The sequence below is a fragment of the Saccoglossus kowalevskii genome, chromosome 16 (genome assembly GCF_978046115.1).
Source record: "Saccoglossus kowalevskii chromosome 16, keSacKowa6.1, whole genome shotgun sequence".
Lineage (NCBI taxonomy): Eukaryota > Metazoa > Hemichordata > Enteropneusta > Harrimaniidae > Saccoglossus > Saccoglossus kowalevskii.
This window is the reverse complement of record NC_140656.1, coordinates 7,731,840-7,759,627: the sequence shown is the minus strand read 5'-3', so window position 1 is coordinate 7,759,627 and position 27,788 is coordinate 7,731,840. Positions and strand designations below refer to the sequence as shown.

At 34.1% G+C, this 27,788-nt stretch overlaps 1 protein-coding gene across 1 annotated transcript; it reads left to right on the top strand.

Annotated features, from left to right (window-relative positions):
* The first annotated feature begins 700 nt into the window (after positions 1-700).
* LOC102804634 (phosphorylase b kinase gamma catalytic chain, skeletal muscle/heart isoform-like) lies at positions 701-24,013 on the top strand. Its single transcript, XM_085491702.1, has 11 exons — positions 701-804; positions 4,038-4,265; positions 12,552-12,727; positions 12,864-12,918; positions 14,344-14,409; positions 15,183-15,255; positions 17,077-17,167; positions 17,443-17,563; positions 18,046-18,169; positions 18,797-18,922; positions 19,606-24,013. The coding sequence occupies exons 2-11, from the start codon at positions 4,153-4,155 to the stop codon at positions 19,915-19,917; spliced, it is 1,257 nt and encodes a 418-aa protein (XP_085347828.1). The 5' UTR covers positions 701-804; positions 4,038-4,152; the 3' UTR covers positions 19,918-24,013.
* Positions 24,014-27,788: the final 3,775 nt, after the last annotated feature.

The following is a 27,788-nucleotide window of genomic DNA, read 5'->3' as shown; positions in this document are numbered from 1 at the left end:
TCGTTCAAATTTTATACAAACATTATACATGTCCATGGTGATTCGTTTCGTGTTTGAATCCAAAATCACCAATTGGCAGCCATCTTGTTTTTTCAAAATGCATTGCTGACATGTTTTTTTTTCTTCAAATTATACATGTTAGGATGCATGTCCATGACAATTAGTTTCACAATCGGACCAAAAATGGTTGACTGCCTAAAATCTTGCTTTTTGACCATACTACTATACCGTATTAAAATAGAAAATAAATATTTAAAATAAATAAAACATAAATAAAATTCAGTTTGAATACAAGAAATGCATGAATAGCATATCTTGTTTAATTTCTGACCATAAATTTCGATTTTATAAGAGTCATATATTACATCTATTTTATGTTGATGTTAGACCAGCCAATTATTCATTCCCAATTACTAATTATGCTTTTAGTTCATATTACTTTATTTTTGGCATGAATAACATTTCTTATAATTCCCAACGGGGACTATGTCATTAACAATGACTTGTTTATATTGATCCACCTTGAAATATGCAAACATTCCAGTGAAAGAGTGCAAAAAAACATCCAAAATTAAAAAAGATTTGTCTTATTGCCAAATGCCCTCGAGCTGTGACATTGCTCCTGGAGTTTCGTGATGGTGATGCCATAGAGAACATTACCGCCAACCTAGAGGGCCCGAGCTCCACAGCCAGCATGTGAAATGGCGGAAGTAATGATTTGACCGAAATTCTTGTAGCTCTTCAAATAACTTTGAATTTGTCTGATGCTACGTAGTAATAGGTCTGGATCGCTGCAGATGTAAGGTTAGACATTCATAGTGCATATTAACTTCATTTTCACTGACATCTGTTCTAAACTGCACCTGTTTTTGTTCGTAAATTGTGGAGAGTAAAATGCAGACGTGTTGTTTCACTCTAGTTACCGAATCCCGCCATACCGGCAGTATAAAGCAGTTGTTGATCGATTCTGTTTTTTATGCCCCGTAAACAATATTTACTGCGTCCTTGTTGTGTCTAATACGTGATTGTTGATAGCGCTTTATTGTACAGTATGTGTCTATATACATAGAACTGCTGGTTTCTGGTTGTACATGAAGTGAGGTTCAATCGGGGTTCAATGATGGAGTCATAGTTTAATCGCGATTCCTCGCGATTCGGGCCATCAGGGAATTATGCAACGTCGTACGTAACCTAGACCACTTAAATTTACGGCGCCACAGTTATTGTCACGCGTCATGTTTGATGAGGGTCACATGCGACGTATAGTTATAGGTATACAACACTTGTAAATACAAACGTTTGTTTGCACAAAATTATAGAAATACTGTTAATCTTTACCAAATTATAACCCATCAGTAAAGTACTACATATATTCTCACACCCTTAAACAAATCTCAAACCATTGCAACATTGCATAAGATAAAATGAATTTTATTCCAGCTTTTTCTAACATACCTTAGTCGTTTCCACCAATCAGATTGCAGTCTGCCCGTGCTACAATCAACATATAAACAACAACATGAATGTGATTGAGGATGAATTTCACTTTCTCATGATCTGTCCAAAATATGGAAACTTGCGCCAACAACTTATGTCTGAATTTAATTTTCTATCACATGATGCACACAATACATTCATTCGATTGCTCAGTGCAGATGATTGTGAAATTATAAAAAAGATTTCACAGTTTATTTATAAAGCCTTTCAATAAAGAATAGATAGTTGATAGCTTTGAATTTTATTATTAGTCTTAGTTTTATTATTATTAAACTTATTAGTATTAGTAAAAAATTTAACACATTACATTTTACTTTTATACTTAACATTATAATATTTTCTCTTTCTTTATTATTTCATTATTATACTTTTATTGCTACTGTACTGATAGAAATACTGTATTTCTAAAGATGCAATAAATATTATTATTATTATAAATATCCAAATACGAAAACATTTGAAACAAGCATGGGAATGTATTGTCTGGAACTGTAATCTATTGTTCGATTTGTGTTGATTGTATGTCAATTTTGCTGTCTGAATCCACACAGATGACACAGTGAAAATAACAGTAACATTAGCGAGGCAGGTTTTGCTGTAGTTGTCCGTCTCCACAAATCCATGCATGATCATGTTAGGAAAAGCTGTATTTGACATAAATTGAAAAAAAATTGATTGGGCACGCCAAGGAGCTGGATCCATCAATCAGCATTCCAGTAACAACAACTCAAATCCATTTCAAATTTAAAGCAATAGATTTTGTAGTCTTATAGCTTGACTGATTAAAACACATGATTTTACATGGAAGTGCATCACAACACGTGACTTTGTGTTCCAATTACTTTGGTAATGCATCAGGGGATGCTTGTGTTGTTTAATTTAGTTGGCAGTGAATACAGGTGTATAATGGAAATTCTGCCAAGCTACATGTATAATTGTGTAGCGGTGGTCAATAAATGAACCTTGGCTAGCAAAGATGATTGTTTAAATTGCTCAACTTTAATTTCATCTATTGAATATTCTGATTTTGAATAATTTCGTCAATCATGAATCCTTGTTACAATATATATATCATTGAATTCCTTAAGTTATAGCAACAATAAACATGTCTTGGGGTCACTAAATTACTAGCAAGTCAATCAAAATTGACAAACTGTAAATGTCATGTCATATACAATTTTATTAGTAAATTCAGGTCTTGAACTTCACAACGGCCATGAAGGAAATTACCGTGATGCCCTTACCTGTCTGCAGTGGTGTTCTTAAATGTTCACTTTGCAGTTATAATTACAAAAACAATAAATGGCATACATAGTGCATCATTTGATTTCAGAAAAACAGCATTTTTGTCAAAACACAATCACTTGTGATATTTCATGCTGTAAAAAAGACTTGTAGATTTATTGTGCGAATCGGAATGGGTCAAATACATTTTATCTCTTTAATATCATCATGACATCATTTTAGTTCTTGTTTTACCATTTAAAAAGTTCTAATCACCCCTTTAAATAAAAAGTCCTGCAGCTAAATGAACATCAACTGATCATACTACAACTTTGATAATACTATAAAAATTTTTACTTCCGCTGTACACTGTGTGATCGCAATTATTCCGAAACTGTTGGTATTACCACGCAGTATTCTGATTGGTTAATGTCATGCTAAATAATTACAGGAAGTCTCAGAGGTATTGGGGCAGCCAATTTGCAAACTTGCTAGCGAATTGGCTAACTGCTTGTGTTTTGACTAAACAGTTGGGTTTTGAATCTCGCTGGCGCCACCCACTCTGGGTGAGTCTATATTGCATTAAGGGACATAGAATGTTTTTACGTAGCCTGGCACATTTCTGGATTTCCCTGAATGATTTGCTTTGTTACCCGAGGCGTGATAACGTATAAGTACATGTAGTTTCCCTGTTCAGCCTGAGAATGACCACAGTCAGCTGGTATACAAGTGATAATATGATAAATACGATTAACCCACCAATATTTACTATATGAGGGTAACCATCTTGAACACTGCTTGAAACTAAATAAAGAGACAAGTTGAGAAACAACAAATCAGAAAACAACAAACTTGCACATCCGAACGATTCGTTAGGGGAACATTAAGCCAACCTCTAAAAAAAATCGATCTCATTCGTCGTTTTTGCGTTGACAATCACTTGTATACAAACACCTTATGACATGAAGAACATAGAACACTTTTCCTGGTATAAATAGATATCCAATTGTAAGACCGTCGTCGCTGATTACATGTAGCTTCTAAATTATGATGACCGTCCCCTGATGTTATATAAATAGCCCAGAGTGGGTGTGACCACAAGTCGTGCCAGCGAAATTCGAAAGCCAACCGGTTAGTCGAAATCAAAGCAGTTAGCCAATTCGCTAGCGAGTTTGCAAATTGACTGCCCCAATACATCTGAGACTGGCTGTAGTTGGCTGAATTTTTAGACCAGGTGAAATTTTCAAGTTTTTGTGGTTGATTGTAATTTTTGTGTAAAGATTGTAATGCAGGCATTTCATAATGTTTTGTTACAGATATCAAGAAATTGATTCTTGATGCAATCTATATGGATATGTAGTAACCATAGTAACCGAATTGTCATAGTATTGGGCTGAATATTACCTGCTGATCGTATCCACAAAGTGGTTTATGTCAGAAATGACGATTGGAGATGGTTTCAACGAAAGTGATGATGAGCTGCCGGATTTAGCATTTGCATCTGAATTTTATGCAAAATATGAACCCAAAGAAGTGTTGGGCAGGTAAGTTGATTTGAGTCAGGTGGCCTTAGCGTGCCATTGTTTACAAACAAGTGTCTACCCATGAGCCTTTGCATTTTTAGTGTGTGTTGTTATCATCACTTGGGACTCAATTCCCTCCCGCTTTAAATAGATGATATACAGGTATTAGACTTCTACATATTTGTAAGTGATCTATTTGTGAGTGATCTATCTCTTCCATATTCAATCATAGACAGTATTATACATACTACTATACTGTCTATGATTGAATATACATGTAAATAACATTAGAAGCACATCTCAAATATACTGTAAATACTTTATTTTCGCTTAAAATTAATTTTTGCTATTTTCGCTGAAGGGATAATTCAGTGAAAATAAAATCCAGAAAATGTATCTTTTTTCCCATATTTTACACGCAACTCGTCAAAAATCAGTGAAAATAAATTCCATAAAAAAACTCCCAAAAAGTATTTTACAGTAGTTCATGTGAGCCAAGCAGTTTGGTTTCAGTGGTAATTTATGCACACCAATTACATTATCATTTGGATACGACATTTATAGTACATAAACAGATACACTTCAAATTATGGTGAATCCATTTTCAATCCTATTCACTATCTTGGCGCTTTTTCTATGAAATCTTTATCAGTCTTCAAACAAAACTCATGAGGTACTTGGGGTTAAAAAAACAGGCATTGTAATAGAGAATGGATGTGTGATACGTAGATTTTTCCTATCAATATAGGTGCCAAGGGTTCATAGTAAAGTCACCTTTCAGAGCATTGTTCCCAGCTATGTGTACAGAAATAGTTGTATCTCAATAATCCGACCCTCTATGCCTCTTTCTTGTCATATTTATACTGATCAAAAAGGATTCATTAAATACATACCACACCCTCATATAATGGTGTTTGTAACACGCCCTGTATTTATACTGTGAATTAATTATTCACTTTGTTTTAATTTCGATATTTTCGCTGATAAGTGAAATTTGCTGAATTATCTCTGAGATTATGTAACGCCACAATAGAAGTTATTGTTCAACTGAAAAGTCTGTGAATTTAAACCGTTTGATCAGAATAGTGAAATTCAGTACCAGTGAAAATTAATATTATTACAATTCAGTTTGGTTAAAAGCTTTTATAAGATAATTATATTTGTGATTTATTTTGGGTAAAGCTAGAATTGACAAAGTTGCGATATTTTGCTGAGCTTAGCAACCGACATCATACACAAAAAAAGAAGAGGCACCTGATTGATTGTTTCTATGGGAGCATTGATTCTGTGATTTCTCCATAATATTATATCACACTCTGGCGACCATTTTGAATTGAAGGCCCTAATTGTCGTAGTATAAACCTGTTGTAAATCCTCTCCCATGTTCGGTCACAAAGCAAAATAAACCGTTTATTCATAAGCCTTTAGTGGACGGCAGCCATTTTATGCTGCTGCAGAGTTACTTACGTGTATAAGTTCAGTGAACAACACTAATCACGTTTATCGCGATTACGATATCTTACTAAAATAGAACTGATGTAACCATTCACATGTGTTCAGCACGTGAAAAAGTTCAAACGTGGACAGTGGCACAGATGATATAGCGGTTATCACAAGATGTTACTAAAAATAGAACCGACATACACAGGTATCAGCATGTAAAAAAGTGGACAACATGCCCAGATGATAGCAATTTCACATGAATCTAACTTTTTTACTTTGGTGGTTTTTCACCAATTTCTTATGAACTCCAAGTTTACTACCTGAAAAATGGTTAAAAATGTTCTATGTTTGTTTGTATATTTGTCTGAATAGAACATGCTCATTAATAATAAATCACATCATGCAATGTTACATGACATCTTTTGTGAACCACGCTACTATGTTCCTATCGTGATTCAAAATGTGGTACAGGGACCCAGATATTATTTTCTTCACAAAACAATGAAGAACAATGGAGGACACGTTGACTGCTACAGATTACACCAGTTGCACAAAACTCTCAAGAACTTTGACACACTTTGCATATCAATGTTACTTGAATAAACAGAAATAATCTTTAAAAACTGTACATGTGTCATTGAAGAGAACAAAAGGTCACTTTCATGACCTCTAAAGGTTACATATACTAATATTATTGTTGGTTTGAAAATCAAAAATATTTTTTTTTTTTTTATTTGTATCTGAGTGCAATTTTCAACTTGATTATTTGTTTTAACTACTTAGGTAAAATTTTACTGTTTAATACTAACAGAAATACACATCAAAATGCCCTAATTGTACATTTGCGATACTGTCCTATCAACAAAAGTACCAGGATGTGTGACCTTTAGAGGTTATGTAAGTGGTATATTAATTCCTGTCACAAAGACAAAATAAAAGAATGAAATAAATTAATAATCTAAATTGTTTTATAGATATAATGCATAACTTTGCAGGGCTATGGAGTTGAAAGAGCGACCAGTTTTTCTTTTGAATATGTTCACTTTTTGAAGGTAACCCAGGCAAACTCGTTAGGCATTAATGCAATTGCATTTGTTGCCACCGTGAAGTTCAAACCTTGGATATTGGGTTGAGAAATATTTTGTCTAAATCACGGTTAAGTGACCACAATCTAGAAAGTCGCAGTTGCTGTGTAAAATAATAAAAACAACCTACAAAAATTTGGATAAAGATAAAAAAACAAGTCAACCTAAACTTTTTTAACTATATAATGCACTTTGATTTTATTATTGCAATATAAATTTATTATTATTGTAAATCATGTCATTCAGTTGTTGATTGTTTGAAATCACTCACTGTGACTTCACTTTTTCATCTGTTGCAAACGTTTGGTTAAAAAACGCATATACCTGGTAGGTCAACTTTTGTCACAAATTTTAAAACCAAATAATTTTTTTTTATATTTTTACCAAATTTTGATCAAGTCTTAGCCAATAGGAAATTATGTCAAATTTTCCAAAATTAGAAGAAAAATAATTAAAAAAAAATACACAAAAACAGTCAAAATTATTAACATTTTGAGTGCTAAAGTCAACCTCTGGCACCATTCAAAAATTCCATAATTTCTTCATAATTTTTCCAAAATTGTTGTCAAGGGAAATATATATAGAAAAATACTTAAAAAGCAAGAAAATGTTGCACCAAATTTTGACCAGAAAAATTATGGCGTTCAAGGAGTTAAAGGTTTGATTTTGTATACAAACCAACCACCCACCACTCTCACAGACTACCAGTAAATGATTCTGTTACCATGGAATTATTCTCATACTCAGTGTAAATTGAGGCCTGTCCATCTCTTCCCCCAGACAAGACAATTTTACCTGGGACAGGTAAATCTTGAAATAGTTACAATTCATAATGGGATTTTTCTGTGAAAAAGCCAATACTTCTGATGAAAATGTCAGATTTGATAAAAACTGTCGGTTATACATTCTAATTTAATGAATGAATCCAATCATGTGAAAGTTTTGAGATGTAACCTTTGACCTCTTGAAATCAGGTGTGTTTATTTATGTGAACCACTTTAATATCATGAAATACATTTTTATGAGTCGGGTTCTCTAATAATTTCGCACGTTCTCAAATTATGAAATGTTGAAAATTGTTATCTGTGAAAATTGCATGGTTTACAATAAATCTGTATTGGATTTACTTCATGCAATCGAACAACATGAGATTCAATCTCTTTGCATGCTTTATTGATTCATTCAACATTCTTAATGGAGCCCTATGCCAGTAAAACCCATTATCATACGTTTCAGTGGTTGATATAATTGTTAATCTGTTCTTTGAATTCCATCATTTTTCCCACTAAATGTTACACATTTTTTTGTTATGTTTACCTGCAATTAATTTTAAATTTTGGATCAAATTAGACCTAATTTCCTATTACCAACAAGGGATCTACCAGTCATTGAATTATTGAAAACAAAAATTATATAGGTTTATTTTGGGAAATGTGAAAATAGTTGAGCCTTCCAATCAAAGAGTATACAACCTCTCATTGACAATATAAACATCAGTCTTCACATTTCAATAATTGACATTTTGTAGTTGGCAAAATAAATAGTGAACAAAATTTTCACAGAAATAGGTCAGTCTTTCTAAATAATCCTTTGATTAGAATGTGTTTTTGTGGTTGGTAGAATATGGTGCTGGTGGCTACTGTACATTTGTTGTTTGAATCAAAATAACTGGTGACAGCTGTCAATATGTGGGGGTAACCAAGCTCTAATTTTAATCTGCTTGTTTGTTTTTTTACAAGCTGTTGTCATGTGACAGATTCTTAATTTAACTTTTTTCACCACCAGACTTTTTCTCCTAAATTTGTCTGCACTTTTTTCTTAAATTCTTCAATATTTCTGGAAATAAACCCTAATTTCGGAGTCAACAGACAAAATTTTAGTCATTTTGCAGTCAACTTACTCAAAAAATTTTGCTATTTTGGTCTTATTTTTCTAAATGAAAGTGCAAACTATAAGAAGGAATATTTTATGAATTTGTGATGAAAACAGCGAACTGATCAAGAACACATAATATATAACCTGTAAATACAAAATAAATCAGTAAAGTTATCAGACCAATTATCGTAAACCAACAAATTCTGATTCCTGGATAAATAAACAAATTATTGTTAAATTTGTTTCTGGTACACATACATTTGTTACATACACACTGTGTATGTAAGGATTAGGGTCACTTGGGAGGAGGGGGGTGGGTATTTGTGCCAAAATATTGTTACAATGAAAGAATTACAAGAATTTTACAGAATCAAATCTTTTTTCTTTGGCCCTAAATGTTAATGCTGAAATTTATATTTTTGTGGCAGATCTATATACATGTACAATAAATCCGTAAAAAAATGTAGAATAAAAACAACAAATTTTGAAATAGTAACATTGTTTATTTTGAACTTCTTCTTATAGTTGATATCTGTAAATTAAAGACTTTTGAAAAATTAAAAAAAAAAATATGTTATGGCTATGGGAAAAATGATTTGAGGAATGTAGAACAAGAATATTTTGCGAAAATGTTCTACCTCCCAGAGATTCTAATGGTAAACCCCTATTAAAAGTACCGTAACCCCTGTATCTTATTTTTCCCAGCAGTTTTACATTATGTATTAAAGACACATTTTTAATAGAACCCAACTGATGCCGTACTTGCAGGATATTTTATTATTCATTCTATGAATATCACATTATTGAAACAACAAATACAATGATATGTAGATAAATGGCTTCTCCTCAAACTTGCAATTACACAGTCAAATGATTATCTGTCGTCAATTTAAATGGCTAACACACCTTTCCTTTCTAAACAATTTAATGCGTCTGTGACGTCAAAATGACCTGTATGTGTGAAAGCAAAAAGGTCAATCAGACAACTCTTGTTTGGTTGTATTGTCGCGCATCGTTTACAAAATAGCGAATCGCTTGTTATTTGTCATTGTCAGACAAATAAAGATTAAAATAGTATCGACACTGTGAATAGCATTCACGTCACTCTTTAACGAGAAGCGAAGTGTGTTACCCCCTTCTAGGAATGTTGTATTATAGTTTTTAATGCCAAAATCAACTTGCCAATATTTTCTATTTTGATCAAGCCATGTACCTTATGGGAGATTATGTAAATTTGGTAAAAAATTAACAAAGAGATTATAAAAAAATGCAAATATTTCACCAATTATACGATACGACCACTATTTTTAGGGCAACTGACTAATATTTTATTGGAATAAAATAAATGTTGCTGTGTGTTTGGAGTCTGGTCTTGTATAAAAAAAAATGTCTATGTCAAGAGTTTTTTTTTAATGTACAACCATTATCAAGTAGTTATGTAGATTCCGTAGTGATCTACCGGTACATCACATACATTTTCTTGCTGCCAAAGATATAGTGCAGAATTATTAAAATTGTTTACCATGTAAGTGGACCTCAACTCAACTATTTTGGATTCTGAATAGTTAGAATTTTTTAGGGAACAAGCAAGTTGTGGTGACATGAGGTGTCATTGACAAAGAAAAGGTTAAAGGTCATCAGATAAACAGTTTAACATTACTGAACTTTTGATAATTCAGTAACTAGCCCTTATTGTATTACTGTACAAATACCAGGAACTAGTATGGCACATAGAGTGTACATGTCAATTGGTTCTATGGACATAAATTTGATCCTGTCTTACGAATGGTACGCAGTAATTGACACTACATACACACTTGGAAAATTTCAAATGTAAAGTAAAATACTTAGAGCAGTTATATATATATATATATATATATATATATAGTAATCACAATGATTATTGGATTATTGGATTATTGGAAAGTACATGTCAGGCTGTCGTTTATAATTTTTCACAACAAAATGTTGGTCCCAAATTTTCCCCATTTTTGGCTCCCTATGTACAAATTGAGGCTAATGATATACCGATGTCTGTCTGACTGTCTGTCTGTCTGTCTGTCCGTATGGATATCTCAGGAACCACTTGGTTGATTGGAATACAATTTAGTACACAGACACTTTGTGATGAGTACCAGACCTGATTTGATTTTGGTACAAATCTCTGCATATTAATTGGCTAATTTGCATAACAGATAACTATTTTTAGCATTTTTTTCCCTCAATGTTCTAAACAATTTTCTCAGATGGATTAAAACTTAGTACATACATACTATTTTAGTGGTGACATCGCTGGTTTGGCATCAATCTGTGAACTTTCTAGCTATTTACAAAACTGTTCAAACCAAGTTCAGTATGTTCTTTGTGTATCTTTGCAGCAGTTTGACCAAATGCAAACAAACTATTTGTACTTGTTTGTTGTTTGCATAGATGTAAATCTGATATCAGTTTATACTATTTAATTCATTTTCAGTTTGTTTATTCTGTATCATAATAGTAGTTTGTTCAAATGGTTTAAACTTTACATTTGCATACTGTACTTAAATGAAATCTGAATGATCATGTAATATTATAAACAAATACTCAAATATAAGAAATCAACAAGTGTTTGAAATTAGGCCATTATTCAAAATATTCAAACTAATAGTAGGGGAGTAGAGGTTTGGCTTTTGTCACTCTGTACATAAAATTTGAGATCTATGAATGAATTCTTGCGATAAAAACAACTTGTATGTGCTGCGAATTTCCCTAAATATCGGATATAAAATGTGCTATGAAGTAGACTACAAACGTTCGCTTTGCCTGGTGTCATTTCGCCTCTGGAGGGCTAGTCAAATGATGTCATCAGTGAACAGTGATAATTGAACCCATTCATTCTAGTATGTCAATCCCATAGAAATGCTACTATGAAAGACCTTGTTTACTGACTACTTAAAAGTTGAAACATGGTGAAGTATTGTGCGCATGAATGCTATAACGATTCATGTTAAGTTTCTCGAAATCCCAAATAAAAAATTATGTTGCTGGTCACTGGCACAGGATTGGTTCGAAATGGTGGTTTTAGTGATACAGTTTGGGGATACAACGGGTATTAACTATCATTGAATTCTGAACAACTCTTCAAATTTATACCACTTTGTATCGTTCGCGAACGCAACTTCATCTGTGTCCAATATTAAATAAATGAGTTTGTTACAATCTATTTATATTGAGCTATTTAAAACATGTTTGATTTGTGTATAGTAAAAAAAAAAATACCAGGGTTTAAAATATGCAGCAGAAATGCACACTGTGCAATCCACACTGTAACTGTCCTTATTAAAAATGGTTCTTAAAGTTTAAATTGTATATTTTACAAACTGAAACTCAAAAAAGATTTATTTTGACAACAACTAAGCCAATTTTGCCTTACTGGGACAGGTGAACATGCCTTGATTGTGACACCAGTCGCATGATAATTCTACCGAGGACAACCAAAAACACTACTGTAAAATACTTTATTTTAGCTGGATTTAATTTTCGCTGAATATACTTTTTGGGTGTTTTGTTTGGAATTTATTTTCACTGATTTTTGACAAGTTGAATTTAAAATATAGGAAAAAAGGTATATTCGCTGGATTTTATTTTCATTGAATCATTCCTTCAGTGAAAGTATCGAAAATCAATTCCAAGCGAAAATAAAGTATTCTACAGTATATTAGATTTGGGAGAATTATGTTCTCTTAGATTGGGATAATTGTGTGTAGTTTCTGTACATTAGAGAAGAGAAGCAGATTTACCGCAGGCTGGTAGTATCGATACTTTATTTTACAAGCCCTTGTATTTGGGTTATTCATACGTTCATACATAACAATGAAATGAATAAAAACTAAATTATTCAATGCAATGATTACACTATCAACAGAGGTATCAGCAGCGTGGTTAGACGATGTATTCACAAAGACACAGGATACGAATACGCGGTGAAGATAATTGACATTTGCAATGAGAGAGGCAGTGATGAAGAGGTAGAGGCGTTGGACGAAGCCACCAGAAATGAAGTCAAAATCCTACAAAAAGTGGCAGGACACCCAAATATCAGTAAGTATTGTGGTTTTATTACAGTTCAGACAAAAAAAAGTTTGTGGTTAGTGTGCCTCCATCAATAGTCAATATTTTTTCATCTTTTTTCGCTTATTTTGCCACACACTATATTTTGTCTTTCTTCTGTTATTAGTTGGGTTTGTTGATTTCTACGAGAGTCCGGCTTTCTTGTTTCTCATATTTGAGCTGTAAGTATAAATCTTATATAAAGTATCATGGTATATTATATGTAACTGTACAAATCTTACCTACTAGTACTCTCAAAATTCAACAACCTTATTATTAGTCCCCACCCAGACAAAATAGTAGCTTGCCTTCGTCAGTCCGTCCGAGTGATTTCTCGGAGATGACTGGGCCGATTTTTTAAAAACTTGGTACAAAGACATAGTGGTCAACCATACATGTGCATGTAAATTTATTTTCCGATTTGATCAAATCGATTGGTGGCCATTTTTAATGCCAAAATTCAGTCAAATTCAACCACCTTATTATTATTTATCAGATTTTCTTAATTTATTGGCTTCTACAAATTCGACCAATCACAGAATTGTCATGTTTTTCATTTTCCAAAATGTGGTCCACTTCAGGGTTTTTTTCTTGGAATAATGGTTTGACTCTGATTTGGGCTTTAATTAATGAAAACAAAAAATGTTGAAAGTTCTAACAGCATTGCTTATTATTCAGTCCTGGGTCAATACTAAAATAAAACGTTTCTCATGATTACTATGAAATAAATGTATACCTCATGTTGTATTATCACATACGAATGTTTTAGAACAGTGATCCGCCATGTTTTTTTGAAAATAGCCAAATTTTTTCAGTAAAAACTAAAAAATTGACTCAAATTTTTGGCTGCAAAATTGGGGTTCATTTCCAGAAATATTGAATAATATAAGAAAAAAAGTGTAGAAAAATGTGGGCGAGAAAGTCTGGTGGTGAAAATATTAAACAGATGAAATGTATTTTGATGCATTAAATCTGCAGGTCTTTTGTCAGTCGTATTCATAGTCTGTTTTCTTTTTTTACCATGAAACATCGTAAGTCATGTTTTGATGGAAATGTTTTTTTCATAACAAATGATTGACTGTGTAGGACATCTAATGTTTTGTAATTACAGACCAGTTTACCATGAAACATCGCAAGTCTTGTTTTGATGAAAATGTTTTTTTCATAACAAATGATTGACTGTGTAGGACATCTAATGTTTTGTAATTACAGACCAGTTTCAACGATATGTCAGTATGTTCATTAGCATGGCTGGCTCTAAATAAAAACAAAAGAAGAATTTTCAGAGTATCTGTGTGAGGGTGCTATGACAACTTAAATGATAACAACTGCCATTCAAAATCGAAATTAACAACAATAAAAATAAAAAATATTGAAAGTGTGCTTTTAATGGAATCTTATTCTGAAGCCAAGTTTGAACATAAATTTTGGAAATGTTTATTCACGGCTCAGCAGTCCTGGTCATTGTTTACTATGTATAAAAACATTACTGGATCTTGTTAATTTTGTGTGCTGTCATCAATTTTGTAAAGATTTTTGTTTGTAAACCTAAACCACAGTAGGAATCAGGTTAATTTTTGTGTGTTATATTGCTTTCATATCACTAGGTGCAAACAGGGAGAGTTATTTGATTATTTAACATCAGTTGTTACACTTTCAGAAAAGAAAACTCGGTAAGTCAATGTTTGTATGGTTATAGTTTTACCACATCTAAATATGACAATAACATGCAGTGTGCCCTCTAGCAGTCAGGTCAGCGTGTCGACTGCTTCAAGGACAAAAACAATCAAGATGTGACTGCAGGTAAAGGTGCAAAAAAAATGTTGTGGCCTCTGATTTTCTTCAGTTTAAGTTGGACTCATCAAATATTTTATGAATAATTCGGAATTGGGTTAAAGAGTCGAATGGAGAATAAATCATTCTTCTATATTGCCATTGATCCTGATGTATCAGTTAATGATATTTAGTGTGTCTGCCTGAAGACATAAAGTATATACTTTCTACTCTCTGGGCTTTCACTAGTGGGGCTAATCTGCACTGGCTCGGAAGGTTGTAAATGATTAGCTAGTTTGAATTTGCATAACAATACTGACAATGAACGTGCATTCAACGCCACAAGTTTTTTTGTTTTTTTAGCCAATCAGAATTCATCTTCCGAGCCAGTGCAGATCAGCCGCACTAGTGGGGGGAAAAGCATCCAGTCTGAGAAAACCCAAACCTGTCTGTCTTTGAATGTTTTCCTGTGTTTTTAGTGCACATAAAAAAAAACATAATGTCCTTGTCGCAATGAATAGGAGGATGACTGGAACTTGTTCTCATTCCTGATTTGTAAGTGGGTTTTGCTCGTTGTTCTGAATTTTAATAAATAAATATCAACAGCTGTAATGATAAAATAAAACGCACTGATTTGAAGGAGTCATCAGTTTATAATTCTGTTGTATTACAGACAAATCATGAAACAAGTTCTTGAAGCGGTAGAGTACTTTCATGACATGAACATTGTGCACAGAGACTTGAAGGTGAGAAGCTATGCAACAAATCGTTGCTGTGTGCTGTACTAGATTCTTGGCATGTACTAACGTGAGTGAACGTAATTCCTCACTCGTTAACTATCTTATGGAATATACTGTATTTGCTCTAATAGCGCACATTCTTACCTAAATCACAGCAGTGTGTCTATGGTCAAAGTAGGTCATATTTTAAGGATCCAGCATACAGTCAATGCAATTTTTGGTTTATATGTACTACCATTAAAGTCCTAATATAAACCGCATACGTAATAGTAACCGCACCCCCGATTCAGGGTTAAAGAGTTCTTAACAAAAATTGAAAACTTGAAAAGTACCTATTACTAACTGCACCCCCAATTCAACAAGACCGTGACTGACTTCATTGTTTCAACCAGCTGTTCCAAAACGGCATTGTTCCTAATCCTATTCATTTGTTTCGACAACATGCCTAAAAATATTCACATCTATTTATTGTTCAGCGGTGATAAGATGTCAGACAGGCAATGAAACTGCCTTTGTTCTGGCGGCGACCTCTGTCAATACTCTTTCTGAATATGTCTGTGTTTCGTAAGTTTTAGACAATGAGCTTTTATCACCATAAAGGTGTTAAACTGAGCATTGAAGAATAATTTATCTTTCGAAAACAAATAATTTCTTGATTAAAAAAAAAATCATGCCGTTTCCCCATGGAAATCAAAGGCAAAAGATCGCACTACATTATCGGTAAATCTCTTCCGTGTTGTGTTCACCATGAGGTCGCTGAACTGTCATTAACGTATTTAAATGAGCTATGTAATTTAGACACAGGGGCACCATCCAGCATTTTGATTGGTTAATTAGCGATTTGACCTATCCAGTCAATAACACGTCACGTGAGCATTCAAAAACATGGCGGATATCGTTTCGGCTGTTTACATGTGACTGAAATCATTTGCTTACGGGGAAACTAAGTTGAATTTTACTTGCATTTTATAACAATTCAACGGATTTATTTTTCGGGCGTTATTGTAATCACTACTAATTAATAATCACCAATATCAACACTTCGAAAACAAGTAAGTTATTCACTTGTGACCCGCAGCATGGCCGGATCGAGCTACCGTTCTGTGATCATTTACTACTAAGAAGTGCATTCGTGTTTTTATTTGAAACTTCTGTTAGAATATACTTTTCGTTACCAAGAAAATTAAAAAAATAAATGCATATTATATTAAAAATACTGAGTATTTTTTGTATCATGAGGAAATTTTTTTTGATTGACTGTAATTTTTCAACATTTCGTAACGCCTATTTTAGAACCAAAATAAGGCCTTTCACTCTTCCCCGACGCCTATTCAAGAGATTGTACGGTGTATTGTTTGTTTTGTGCATGTGTTGTGGACAAAAAATGACCACGCCCATTTAGTGATTGCAATATGTATGTAATAGAAACCGCACACCGAACTTGAGCTTTTGATCCCAATTTTTAAATTGATACATTGTAATATAAACCGCAGTTTATAATAGGACTTTAACGGTACTATTAGAGATGCACTGCTAATAAAGCAAATACAGTATACTGATACCCTTGATGTAGTCCAATTTCCCCCACTTCCATGGCAAGTCAAAAACAATTCCTTAACTTCCCTGGATTAAATTCGGGAATGCTGATCTGCAAAAGACTCGATATCTAGTGGATTGTAGAAAGAATTTAAGATTTGAATAAACATCTATTTATCACATTCTGCTTTGAAACCCCTTTCATTGTACTAGATTACATAGATGGTAGTAGTGTGTATACTTGAAAACTGTGATTATATAATAAAACAAGTCATTTTGTCTCAATTTCAGCCTGAAAATATACTTCTAGATGAATATATGGATGTTAAAATCACAGATTTTGGGTTTTCTGTGCAGCTCGAACCTGGGGAGTTACTGACTGGTGAGTTTAGTGACTTTGCAATCCTGTTTATCATGTACTCTATCATCTCATTTATCATTGGCCCAGTCTTGTTACAGTGCTAGTTTAGTCTGGTTACAGTGCTAATGCAATTTGGTGACAACTTTAATTCAGTCTGGTTACAGTACAAGTTCAGTCTGGTTACAGTGCTAGTCCAGTCTGGTGACAGCACTAGTCCAGTCTGGTGACAGCATCAGTCCAGTCTGGTGACAGTATTGCCTAGTATGATTAATATTACTATTTCTTTGTCATATTAGATCTATGTGGTACCCCAGGATATCTCTCTCCTGAAACGTTACGCTGTAATATGAACATGGGAGTGGATGGATATTCCAAAGAAGTAGATTTGTGGGCATGTGGTGTTATTATGTACACATTGTGAGTACCTTGCACCCCTATTATTAATGGTATACCCCACTGTTGGTCAATTCAGTACTGTTGAAGGAGGTGGCAGTTACTTTATCGTCCAAACCCAAATCATGGTTAATGATTTTAATCCTGGTTTTGTAGTCACTCCAAAATCATGTAAAATGGGCTTTTTATTTTATAACTGACTTCTAACATGGCAGCAAGCATCAAGAATTTTCTCAATTTAGTCTGTGTGTTTGTGACAAACAAAGTTTCCCATCATTCTTAAATAGCCTAATATGTGGCTGAGAATGGAAGGTTATTAGCTAGCATAGGAATCAATGTTTGCTAGTTCCAGTTGCCAACAAAATATGAAAATATGCTTTACGACACTATTCAACGCTGGTGACTAGTTAGATCTTGAATACATTTCCAGGTTTGTTTTTTGTTTTTTGTAAATTGTCCCTGTATGCTTTAAATCAGTTTGTGCTTGTATTTTTTCTGGTCCATAGATTGGTAGGGTCACCGCCATTTTGGCATCGTCGACAAATGGTAATGCTACGTGCAATCATGGATGGACGCTACCAGTTTGGTAGTCCGGAATGGGACGACATTAGTGACTTGGCAAAAGATCTTGTAAGTGGATGTTTCTTTTTTACTTTGATTTGATTATGTTAGCACATACGTGTCATTGCAAACTATTTCCCGTTTCCGCAATCCGATGATTTAATAGCATTCATGAGAACAAAGTTCCGGGAAAGTCTGCGTCTTCTGAACTCCAGTGAAATTTCTACTGCTTGCAAACCTTCATAATTTTCACAGACTCATGAAACATTGTTTCTCCAAAAATTTAAACTGTTTTGTCTTCAGTTACCACTAATTGTACACTAGTCTGAAATGATTTATTTTCATTTTTTGGCTTGAAGGAAAGTCATAGTAGTGGCAAAATGTCTGTCAACCGTCTGTCGTCATCGTAAACTTTTCTAGATTTAGCAACGGCTATCCTGCTTTCAAAGCCAATGAAGATACCATACCAATAATACAACCAAGTATTATTTTGAACAAAAATAACCTAAAATAATGGTTATTGTGGATTAGTTTCTAATTATTTTCATCAATTCACCAAGTGGTGAGATAGTGTAAACTATTATTTTACAAAAGTGCATTATTTCATAATTTACATAAATCACTTATGTGTGAATTCTTCACAGCTACATTATTTTACAGACTCGCTAAAGTTAAGTGGTTTGTTTTATTTTTCAGATTTCTAAATTATTAGTAGTTAATCCTAAAACCAGACTCACAGCAAATCAAGCTCTTCAACATCCATATTTTAGCAGAGGAGAAGCTCAGATTGTTACTTCATTTGTACCTCTCAGAAAATTTAAGGTATCGTACTTAAGCTACATATAGTTTCTTAAAACTACTGTAAAATACTTTATTTTCACTGCAATTTATTTTCGCTGAAAAGACTTTTTAGGTGTGTTATATCCGATTTATTTCCACTGATTTTTGGCGAGTTGAATATAAAAGATAGGAAAAAAGGTATATTCGCTTGATTTTATTTTCACTGAATTCCTGAACTAATTCCTTCAGCGAAAATAGCAAAAATTAATTCCAAGCGAAAATAAAGTATTCCACAGTAGTTGATCCTTGTTTAGTTTCATCAAACTAGGGGGTTCTTTCTATGGATTCATTCAACTAGGGGGTTCTTTATATAGTTTCATCAAACTTGGGAGTACACCTGGGAACATAGAATTTTTGTATTATTTTTCTTCTGCATGCAGCCATTTTAAGCAAATAAGTGGGAGGTAATGTCGTACTGATGTCTGTCTGTTAGCTAATGTGCATGCTAATTAACTTTTTTTTGTCTTCTGAAGACAGTAGTTTGCTCAAATGGGTTGAAATTTTAAGTTGGTTGAGTGTCAACCACTACGTAGAAAATAATGTCTGCATAATAATTAGCTAATTTGCCTACAAATTAAGTTTTCATCTGTTCATGTCTAGTAATGATCATAAACTTGATATCAAGTAATATTACACAACTTTGAATGTTTTGATTCGTTTTGCAGGCTGCAATACATATAGTACGAAGCATTTACAGACTTCAGCACTGGACAGGTCATCGTCCGATATCACTGAAAGAGGTACAAAAAGACCCCTACCGAATAAAAGATATCAGAAAAGCTATTGACGCGTGTGCTTTCAAAATATACGCCCACTGGGTGAAGAAAGGTGAAGATCAAAACAGAGCAGCTTTATTTGAGAACACTCCCAAAGTGGACCAGAAAAGAGGAGTGGCACAAAGACGGAACAGGTTTCGTCGATGTTCCCCATCACCGTCATCATCAACATCGACATCATCTGATGTATTTACATACTAAGGTATACCAGTGAGGTTGGGGTCCAATACACCGATTGTTTACCAAGATCTTAAGAGTTATATCACAATACACGTGTGCTGCTAACCACGCTATATCTCTTCACTGCTCTACGTCTCCTCACATTCATTGTCTTGACATTATCATTGTATCATCTTATCTCCGGAGACAACTAACTCGCATCTATTCATGTGTGTTTAGTATCTTGATCGCTTGGTTTTACCACCTGATTCAACAATTTGCACCGCTATACTTAAGTCTTTCTCAAGCACATTGAAACAACATACGTGATTGGTCAAACAAGGGGCAGGTCATCCAGAGTATGTTCATTCCATGCCATGCAGTTCATCTGTAGAGTTCAAGTACTGTGGCTTTCAATCTTCGTGCATATATTGAATCACCGTTTGGACAAGTCTCCATGGTCTCCACTTTTCATTGCTGAAGACTTCAAGATGGTTTATTACAAACTATCTTTGTAATCTTTGTTTGAAGTAATTTTCTGGAATGTTGGTTCCATGATTCACTCTCATATTCAGCTCAATGTCATATATATATCCACTGAAACTCACTGTGCACGTAAAAGTAAAGCTGAGTTTGTTTACTTGACCTTGAAAGATCAACATCCTGGTACTTGCGTGACCTCTTGGTACTCATGCTTGATCCCTAGAGTTCAGGCACGAGTACCAAGATATGTGACCTCTAGGGGTCAGGTATGAGTACCAGGATGTGTGACCTCTAGGGGTCAGGTATGAGTACCAGTATGTGTGACCTCTAGGGGTCAGGCATGAGTACCAGGATTAATGTGAGGGGTGTGTTTCATTTCTTTAAAAATTATATCATCTACTCATAGCATGTTGTACATCCTGTAAATATTCACATGGTAAAAATAATTGGCAGTTTAGAAAAACAATAACAGGAAAGCATTTATTTATTAGCAGAATTAAATCGTATTACTGTATTTGCTCTATCAGAAGATGTTTGGTTTACATGTACATTGTATATACGCTTCTGTTTGAGATGCGCTTCTAATAGAGCAAATATAGTGTAGTCTCCTGTCTGGATCTGTTGCTGATGGTGAAAATAATGGCATGTACTGGCCAAGGGTCAGCCAATGAGATAATTGGACAGGTAATGTTAAAACTATTAAAAGTGATACAGTTATAGCAATGAATACAGTGCTGGGCTTCCATTGACCTTTTGCCAGTCATCAATAGCATATTATATCTTTTTCACCACTAATGTTTAGGACATTATATTAACTATATAATCTGGTTGATAAATCTATAAAAAAAAAATTACAAATCAGCTTAATATTATCTCCCTCATGTAAACGGAGGAGCTTAAAGTGTCTTGTAATTGGCTGGACTACTCTGTACTGGAGCCCAGGCCATATCCAACCCTTTTCGTTAGTGATTGGAGCTGTCAGCAACAGAAATGAACAAAACTGTAGTGATGTACAAGATCTTGGTTCATTGAAGTGTGTTTTTCGCGGCCTGCATTCCACAGTGGTAAATCTTAGAATCTATTTACAACAGATGTGTGGTAGTTGAGAGGTTTTTATTCATCTTCAGTATTTAAAATGTTCAGTAACATTTTCAGGTAAAGTGAAGTATAAAACATGCATTTATGCATACAGGAACATGCTATATTGCAAATACAAGTGATGAGAAGATCTGAAGTCTCGTAGATTATCACTGAATTAATGCTAAACGTCAATCTTGAGCATCATCCAATCAAGATCCAGGAAGTTCGGATGAGATACGACCAGTTTAGTGATGATGTCTATTTCATGTGATTCTAATCAACTACGAAGTCCTCGCAGATGAATCTCACCATTAATTTCCTCAGTCTGTAACAAACATTCTGATTGGTCTTTGAATTGCATAATCAAAGCACTTGTTTCATGCAATCTTTTTATCTTTACCCATTTGCCCCGATTTGTATATAGTTTGTAATGTTGTGTTGCACAAAAATGATGACACTTGCCTTGAAATGGGCTGACAAAGCCCAAGGTTATTATATATCTTCTAATTCCAGTTTTCTTTCAAAATTTGTGAAAGAATTGCTAAAAATTGGCAAATAGTTTCATAAAAATGACCGAGATTTGCTGAGCTTTAAACAAATGGAGCATCAAAATTTATTTTTGCGTGCCACTACATTCTAATTTTTGGGTGATTTCTGCATGTAATTGTTACAGAGGTGAGGTACTTTATTTCACCTCTGTGTTTATTTATTAAGTTAAGGATGAGATGCATCATCTTGTGTACTTTGTGGTTAAAAATCATAACTTTTGACAAAACATAGCAACTGCTGTTACAGCTATTACACCATTTGAATGCCGTAGTTTCAATGCATTATTTTGCACAATTTTAGTATTTTTCTAGAATTTATTTGTTAATTTTGGACCAAAATTGACATAATTTTCCATTGGCTACAGGTCTTGATAACAATTTTTTTGAAAATATGAAAAAAATTATGCAGCCTTTATTTTGTGAAATTTGCCACAACTTGACCTTGGCATTCAAATGGTTATGAACCATAATGTGAGTATAAAACAAAAAGTTAAACAAGCCAATATCTGTATATCAACAGAGGTTCAATTTAAAATAGTTCCAAATTTCTTGCCTGATTGTTTTGAAAGTTTTCCAGGATTTCTGTAGATCTTTTAAAAAGTCATAACAAATTTTATTTTTATGTTTTTAAGACCTTGACAATCTTGGGGAATAATTTTTTTTTTTTTAATTGCCATGATTGTGCATTAGTGACATGCTGTCTGTCGACTCCAGCATGGAGCTTGACTTTTCTGAGTGTAGATGTCTTTACAAACATAGGTCTTATCTTGAAACCTGTCGGAATCCTGTTTCAGATAATTTTGACTTAGAACCAGGATTTAGGATATCCTAAGCATTACTATTACTATTATTTAATTTATGCAAAAATAGTTCAATTTGATTACATTGATGGCCAGTAAAGTCTAGCCTGATATTTCATCTTGTTTTATAGTTGGTTATAATTTTTGATCAAGTTGGTTATGAATCATGCATATTTTGAGAAAAAGAGTTTCAATGAACGCATTTTTCAAATAAATACAAATTACCCCATTAGACACATTATATGATTTTTTTCACCCTATGTCACCAGCAAACAATTTGAGATACAGCATTAATATCTCTGCCATTGGAACTTATGGTAAAAGCATTGTGGTTGCCATTCACTAAAATATTACAATCATTTACAAATTCGGACAATTCTCGGTATTTTTATTTTGACCTTAATGGGTAGTTTACCAGTTAGTGCCATATTGGATATGATGTACTAACTGCAACGGAATGGTTTTTTTTGAATAGGTAAAACTAAAAATAGTTTTATGGAAGACAACAAATAAAAATATATTATTAAAGCTGAAATATTGATGATCCAAGACAAAATAAATATTTTATGTGAAACATTTTCTATTAAGATTAGTCTGAACCAGACTTTTGAGATGGTTCCTTAATTGCCATTTGGCCGTTTTGAATTTATAAAACAACTATTTTATCTATGTTTCCACTGTATCAGAATGAACATCAAACATTAGACTTCCTAGTTGTGTTCATTGCACTCCCACTCGAACAGCAATGCATGATGGGATTCATTGTAGTAAAGACAAATAATAACTTAATAGAATATAACACTGTAATTTTTAGATTTGGCTAAGTTAACCAAAATTTCAATCAAGTTTTGCCATCATTACAACTTAATAACCTGCCAGTTAATTTAAAAAATGTTGTTTAAAAGATGCATCTCATCCTTAAAGTGAGAGAGTCGTCACCTGCGCATGCATGGGAATTGAGTCCCAAGTGACGATAACAACACACGGTAAAAGCGCAAAGTCTCATGGGTATACGCTTGTTTGTAAACAGTGACACGCTATGGCCATCTGACGCATGCACAGGTGATGACTCCTCGCTTTAAGTGTTATTTTCAAGGACTGTAATTATAAATTAGGAAATCTTTGATTTTTTTTTGTTTTTCATGGGATGTTATGTATGTATTCTAAGATTGGAATTTCACAAAGTGTTGTATAGTTTTAGTGAAATACATGCAATGAAGAGATTTAGTGTTTGTGTGATGATGTACATGAATATTACCATGTAGTTACAAAACAGGGCATTCTGTGAACGATTGCATCCACATTATACTTCACCAATGTATAACCAGTGCATACAGCAGCAGAGGTTAAGAGGTTGATGGACAACCAACTTTTTGAGTGCATATGCATTTGTTTCATGATCCGATTCAAGATAACAGGTATATGCCCCACTTGAGGACACCAGTAGTTGTTTACAGGGGCATATACAATTGAATGTCGCACTGTCTTTATCCCGTTGTTATTCTTTCTCGGGTACTGAATCAAACTGTCCTGTTTTTACTTGTCATTGATCACAGTAGAAAAATTGAAGCTTGGTTTTGCCTAGAAAACCTATGATTGCTTGTCCCCCCCCCCCCCCCCAAGCTGCTGACTCGAGAGTTGATTTGTGTGCAGGAAGGGATTATCAACATCTATCTTCAAAACTTTGGTCACTCAATGCTACTCAACACACGCCACTAGTTGCTGAAGGTGAAAGCTGTCTCTACCCCCATGTTGAGGTCAAAAGTGCTTTGGAAGAACATATTTTGCTTCTGCCTGAGCAGCTGTGATGACCTCTTCCTGAAGCAGCTTTGTAAAGTGATCGTGATAAATTTGTCACGATTGGAGTCAGTCAAGTCTGTCATTTCATGGATATTACGAATGTGTACCTACATGCACTCAGAAAACCAAGGTTTGTGGTAATGGGAACAGCATATCAAATTAGGGTACTTCTGCTTGGGACAAAGATGTGCAAGGCAGTGAGTGGTAGTCAAACCACACACCATGGACATCTTCGTTTACCTGTACATACATTGAACACAATGGCATGTACGGTAATTGGTCCCCGTTACCGAAATTGAAGACTATTAATTTAGTGTCTGTCTCTCCGTCCCTCTGTCCGTGCGTGCGTGCGTGTGTGTGTGTGTGTGTGTCCGGAGCCATTTTTCAGACATGCTGTGACGAAATACGTTCAAACTTAACATAAAAATAATGAATTTTATGACAATTTGATAAAATATGGTCGACTGGTGGCCATTTTGCACCTAAAATTTGCAATATTCTGAAGATGGACAGGTCAATTTTATTCAAACCTTGTATTATTTTTGTTGTTGTTGATGTCTGTGCTGATTCCAGACTATTGCATCGTCTGATTCAGATTACAGCACACAAGTACTATGCGTGTCCGGAACTGCTTATCGGAGATGGACAGATCGATTTTATTCAAACTTTGTATCATAATCATGCATATTGGGTTACAGAAGCACGTCGATTTGTTTTTGAGTTTCAAACAAAAATTTTGTTTTTATTAATGTCTGATTCAGTTAAAAGTTTGCTAGACTCGCAGATAATAAGGTTTGTTATTCTGTTATTCAATCAAATTTTGACAGGTTGACATTTTGTATAAAATTGTTAAATCTTAGTCTATCAACTTGTCCGGAACTGTTTCACAGAAATGGCTGAGACAATTCCATTCAAACTTTGCATCCAGGTCAAACATAATAGGTTGACAAAATCCAAAGCCAAAATCCTTTTTGGAATTCAAACAAAAGCAGGTTGTCTGCAATGCAAGAACTGCTGTAGTCTCACCACATATGCAGTATACCAAGAGATACATTAGCACCTTTAACTCTTTATCGTTCTTGATGTACTGGTACTTTCATCACTCCAGGAATTATCCATTTAGATCTTTTTGTACTCATTAATCAATTCAACACTCAACACATGCCTGAGCCTGAAACACATCTTAGGCTTCGCAAAAGCAGAACTGCAAAACATTTTCTCCAGCTGTATCTACTTGTTTTTCTAACATAAATCAATTGATTCATGTAACCATGGATACTAGTACCAATATATAAAAAGTTATTTTACATTCAACAAAACATCCTTTTGGGGTCGAATTTAAACCCAATTTTACCATAGAATGCACGTAAAGATATTTGCACCTAAAAATGCTTTGTGATATTGATCCAGTCTGGTCATTATTCTTAAAAGTACCATCATATAAACATCTTATTTTAGAGTATCTGGAGCTGCTTCTCATGGATGGGTTGGTCAGTTGATGTTTACATTGATGTACATACAAACTCAAAGGTTTCCTCAATGCTGTGATCACTTTAAGGTGAAGTTAGCTCACATACATACATTGGCAGATTATATACAATTTTGTTCTTATCCAATATGGATGTTTCCCAGCAGAGTATTTTTAAATTGAAAAGAGAAATGTCATTGCACCTTGTGGCTAAAAATAATTTCCTAGGGGCATTTTTTGAAGATTAATGAAAGGCAAAAAATCCTTTAATACCTGGTTCACACAGATTAGAAATACACCATTGTAGAGCCAGTTCGCCAGTTCGCATTGGCTCTACAACCATATATTTTGTTTGTGATACACATTATAAACATGTACGTTATTCTTTGTGTAGCGTGCAGCACGCCCTCTGTAGTTAGATCCATGTTTGAACATATTCATACCCTACCACTACGATTGTTAATCACTTCCTTGAATTTTGACTTCAAAAGTTTTACTGTTCACCCCAATTTCTTGTCTTTTGTGCAATAATCCTGTAAACTTGACTATCACGTAAGGTTGTGTGTATCAATCTAAAAATACTTTCCTCTTGCCAAATAGAAATCAGTAGCCGAACTTCATTATTTCTTAGAATACTCGTTCCACTGACCACAGATATCGCGCGTTTCACTTGTTGCTATGGACGTAGAGATGAATTCCCGGAAGAGGGCGTTTGTGTCACTGTGCGTGTTTACATAAACCTTTGTTTGTACCGGTCACTGGTAGCACAGTGGTTGTCGCATCAGTAGACCCAAGTTCAAATCCTACCTAAGGGTTGACCCTTACCCTGGGTGAGTGTGCCACAGACTCAATGGGAAGGCCAATTCCACTGGCCAAGATGATTCATTCACTAACAAATGCGACTTTGGGGGAACCTTGGTTAAGGTCCGCAGGTGTTTGTGTTCGACCAGGCCTGGTTGACGCCAAGATAGCGAATTACAAATTGCCATTTGACAGAGATGGACAGGCAGCCCTGTCATGTAGTCCCAAACATGAATATGACTTCTGTGGCAAAATGCACATACAAAAAAAGTCAGGAGAGACAACAGTGATAACCAATGTCCGGAACTGTCGCCTGGCACGAAAAAATAAAAACTTGGTTTAGATTTTATGTCTGAGCTCTGACTCTGGTCAGAAAGTTTATGCCAGTGTAAAATCCACTATTTTTACACTGGCGTAAACTGGTCACACCCTAAAAATAACTGTCTTTAAATTTACGGTGGTGCTACAACGGGGTAAATGTTATGTGTGAACCAGGTATTACTTTTAGAAACTGTTTTTGCTATGATATATATTTCATTAATAATCTATTAGTTTTATAATGGAATATTTTTAAATTAAATAGAAACGGGAAAACAAGAATGACTATAGATAAATCACTTTGTAATAATTGACAGGTTCTCCTACGTGTCAACTATTACGACTTTCCATTATACCAAAATTGATAAATGAAAGTCCAAGTAATGACTGGATGGAACCCAAATTGCTAGTCCCTGGATTTATATTGATGAAAAATATAGGAAATTGTTTTTTAATATGGTTTTAGTGCACTGTCCAACCCCAGCAGTAATTCCAGCGACAGCCATCCGAGATACCCAGCATTTTTACTGCAAGCACTGATTGAATGTCTATACATGATAATTTTACAATTTTAATGAGGTCACATGACCATGATATAACATAGATGATGTACCA

Coding starts and splice junctions, on each gene's coding strand:
- LOC102804634 (XM_085491702.1), top strand. CDS start 4,153: ATGTCAGAAATGACGATTGGAGATGGTTTCAACGAAAGTGATGATGAG. Junction 4,266..12,551: donor CCCAAAGAAGTGTTGGGCAG/GTAAGTTGATTT, acceptor CACTATCAACAG/AGGTATCAGCAGCGTGGTTA. Junction 12,919..14,343: donor TTGTTTCTCATATTTGAGCT/GTAAGTATAAAT, acceptor TCATATCACTAG/GTGCAAACAGGGAGAGTTAT.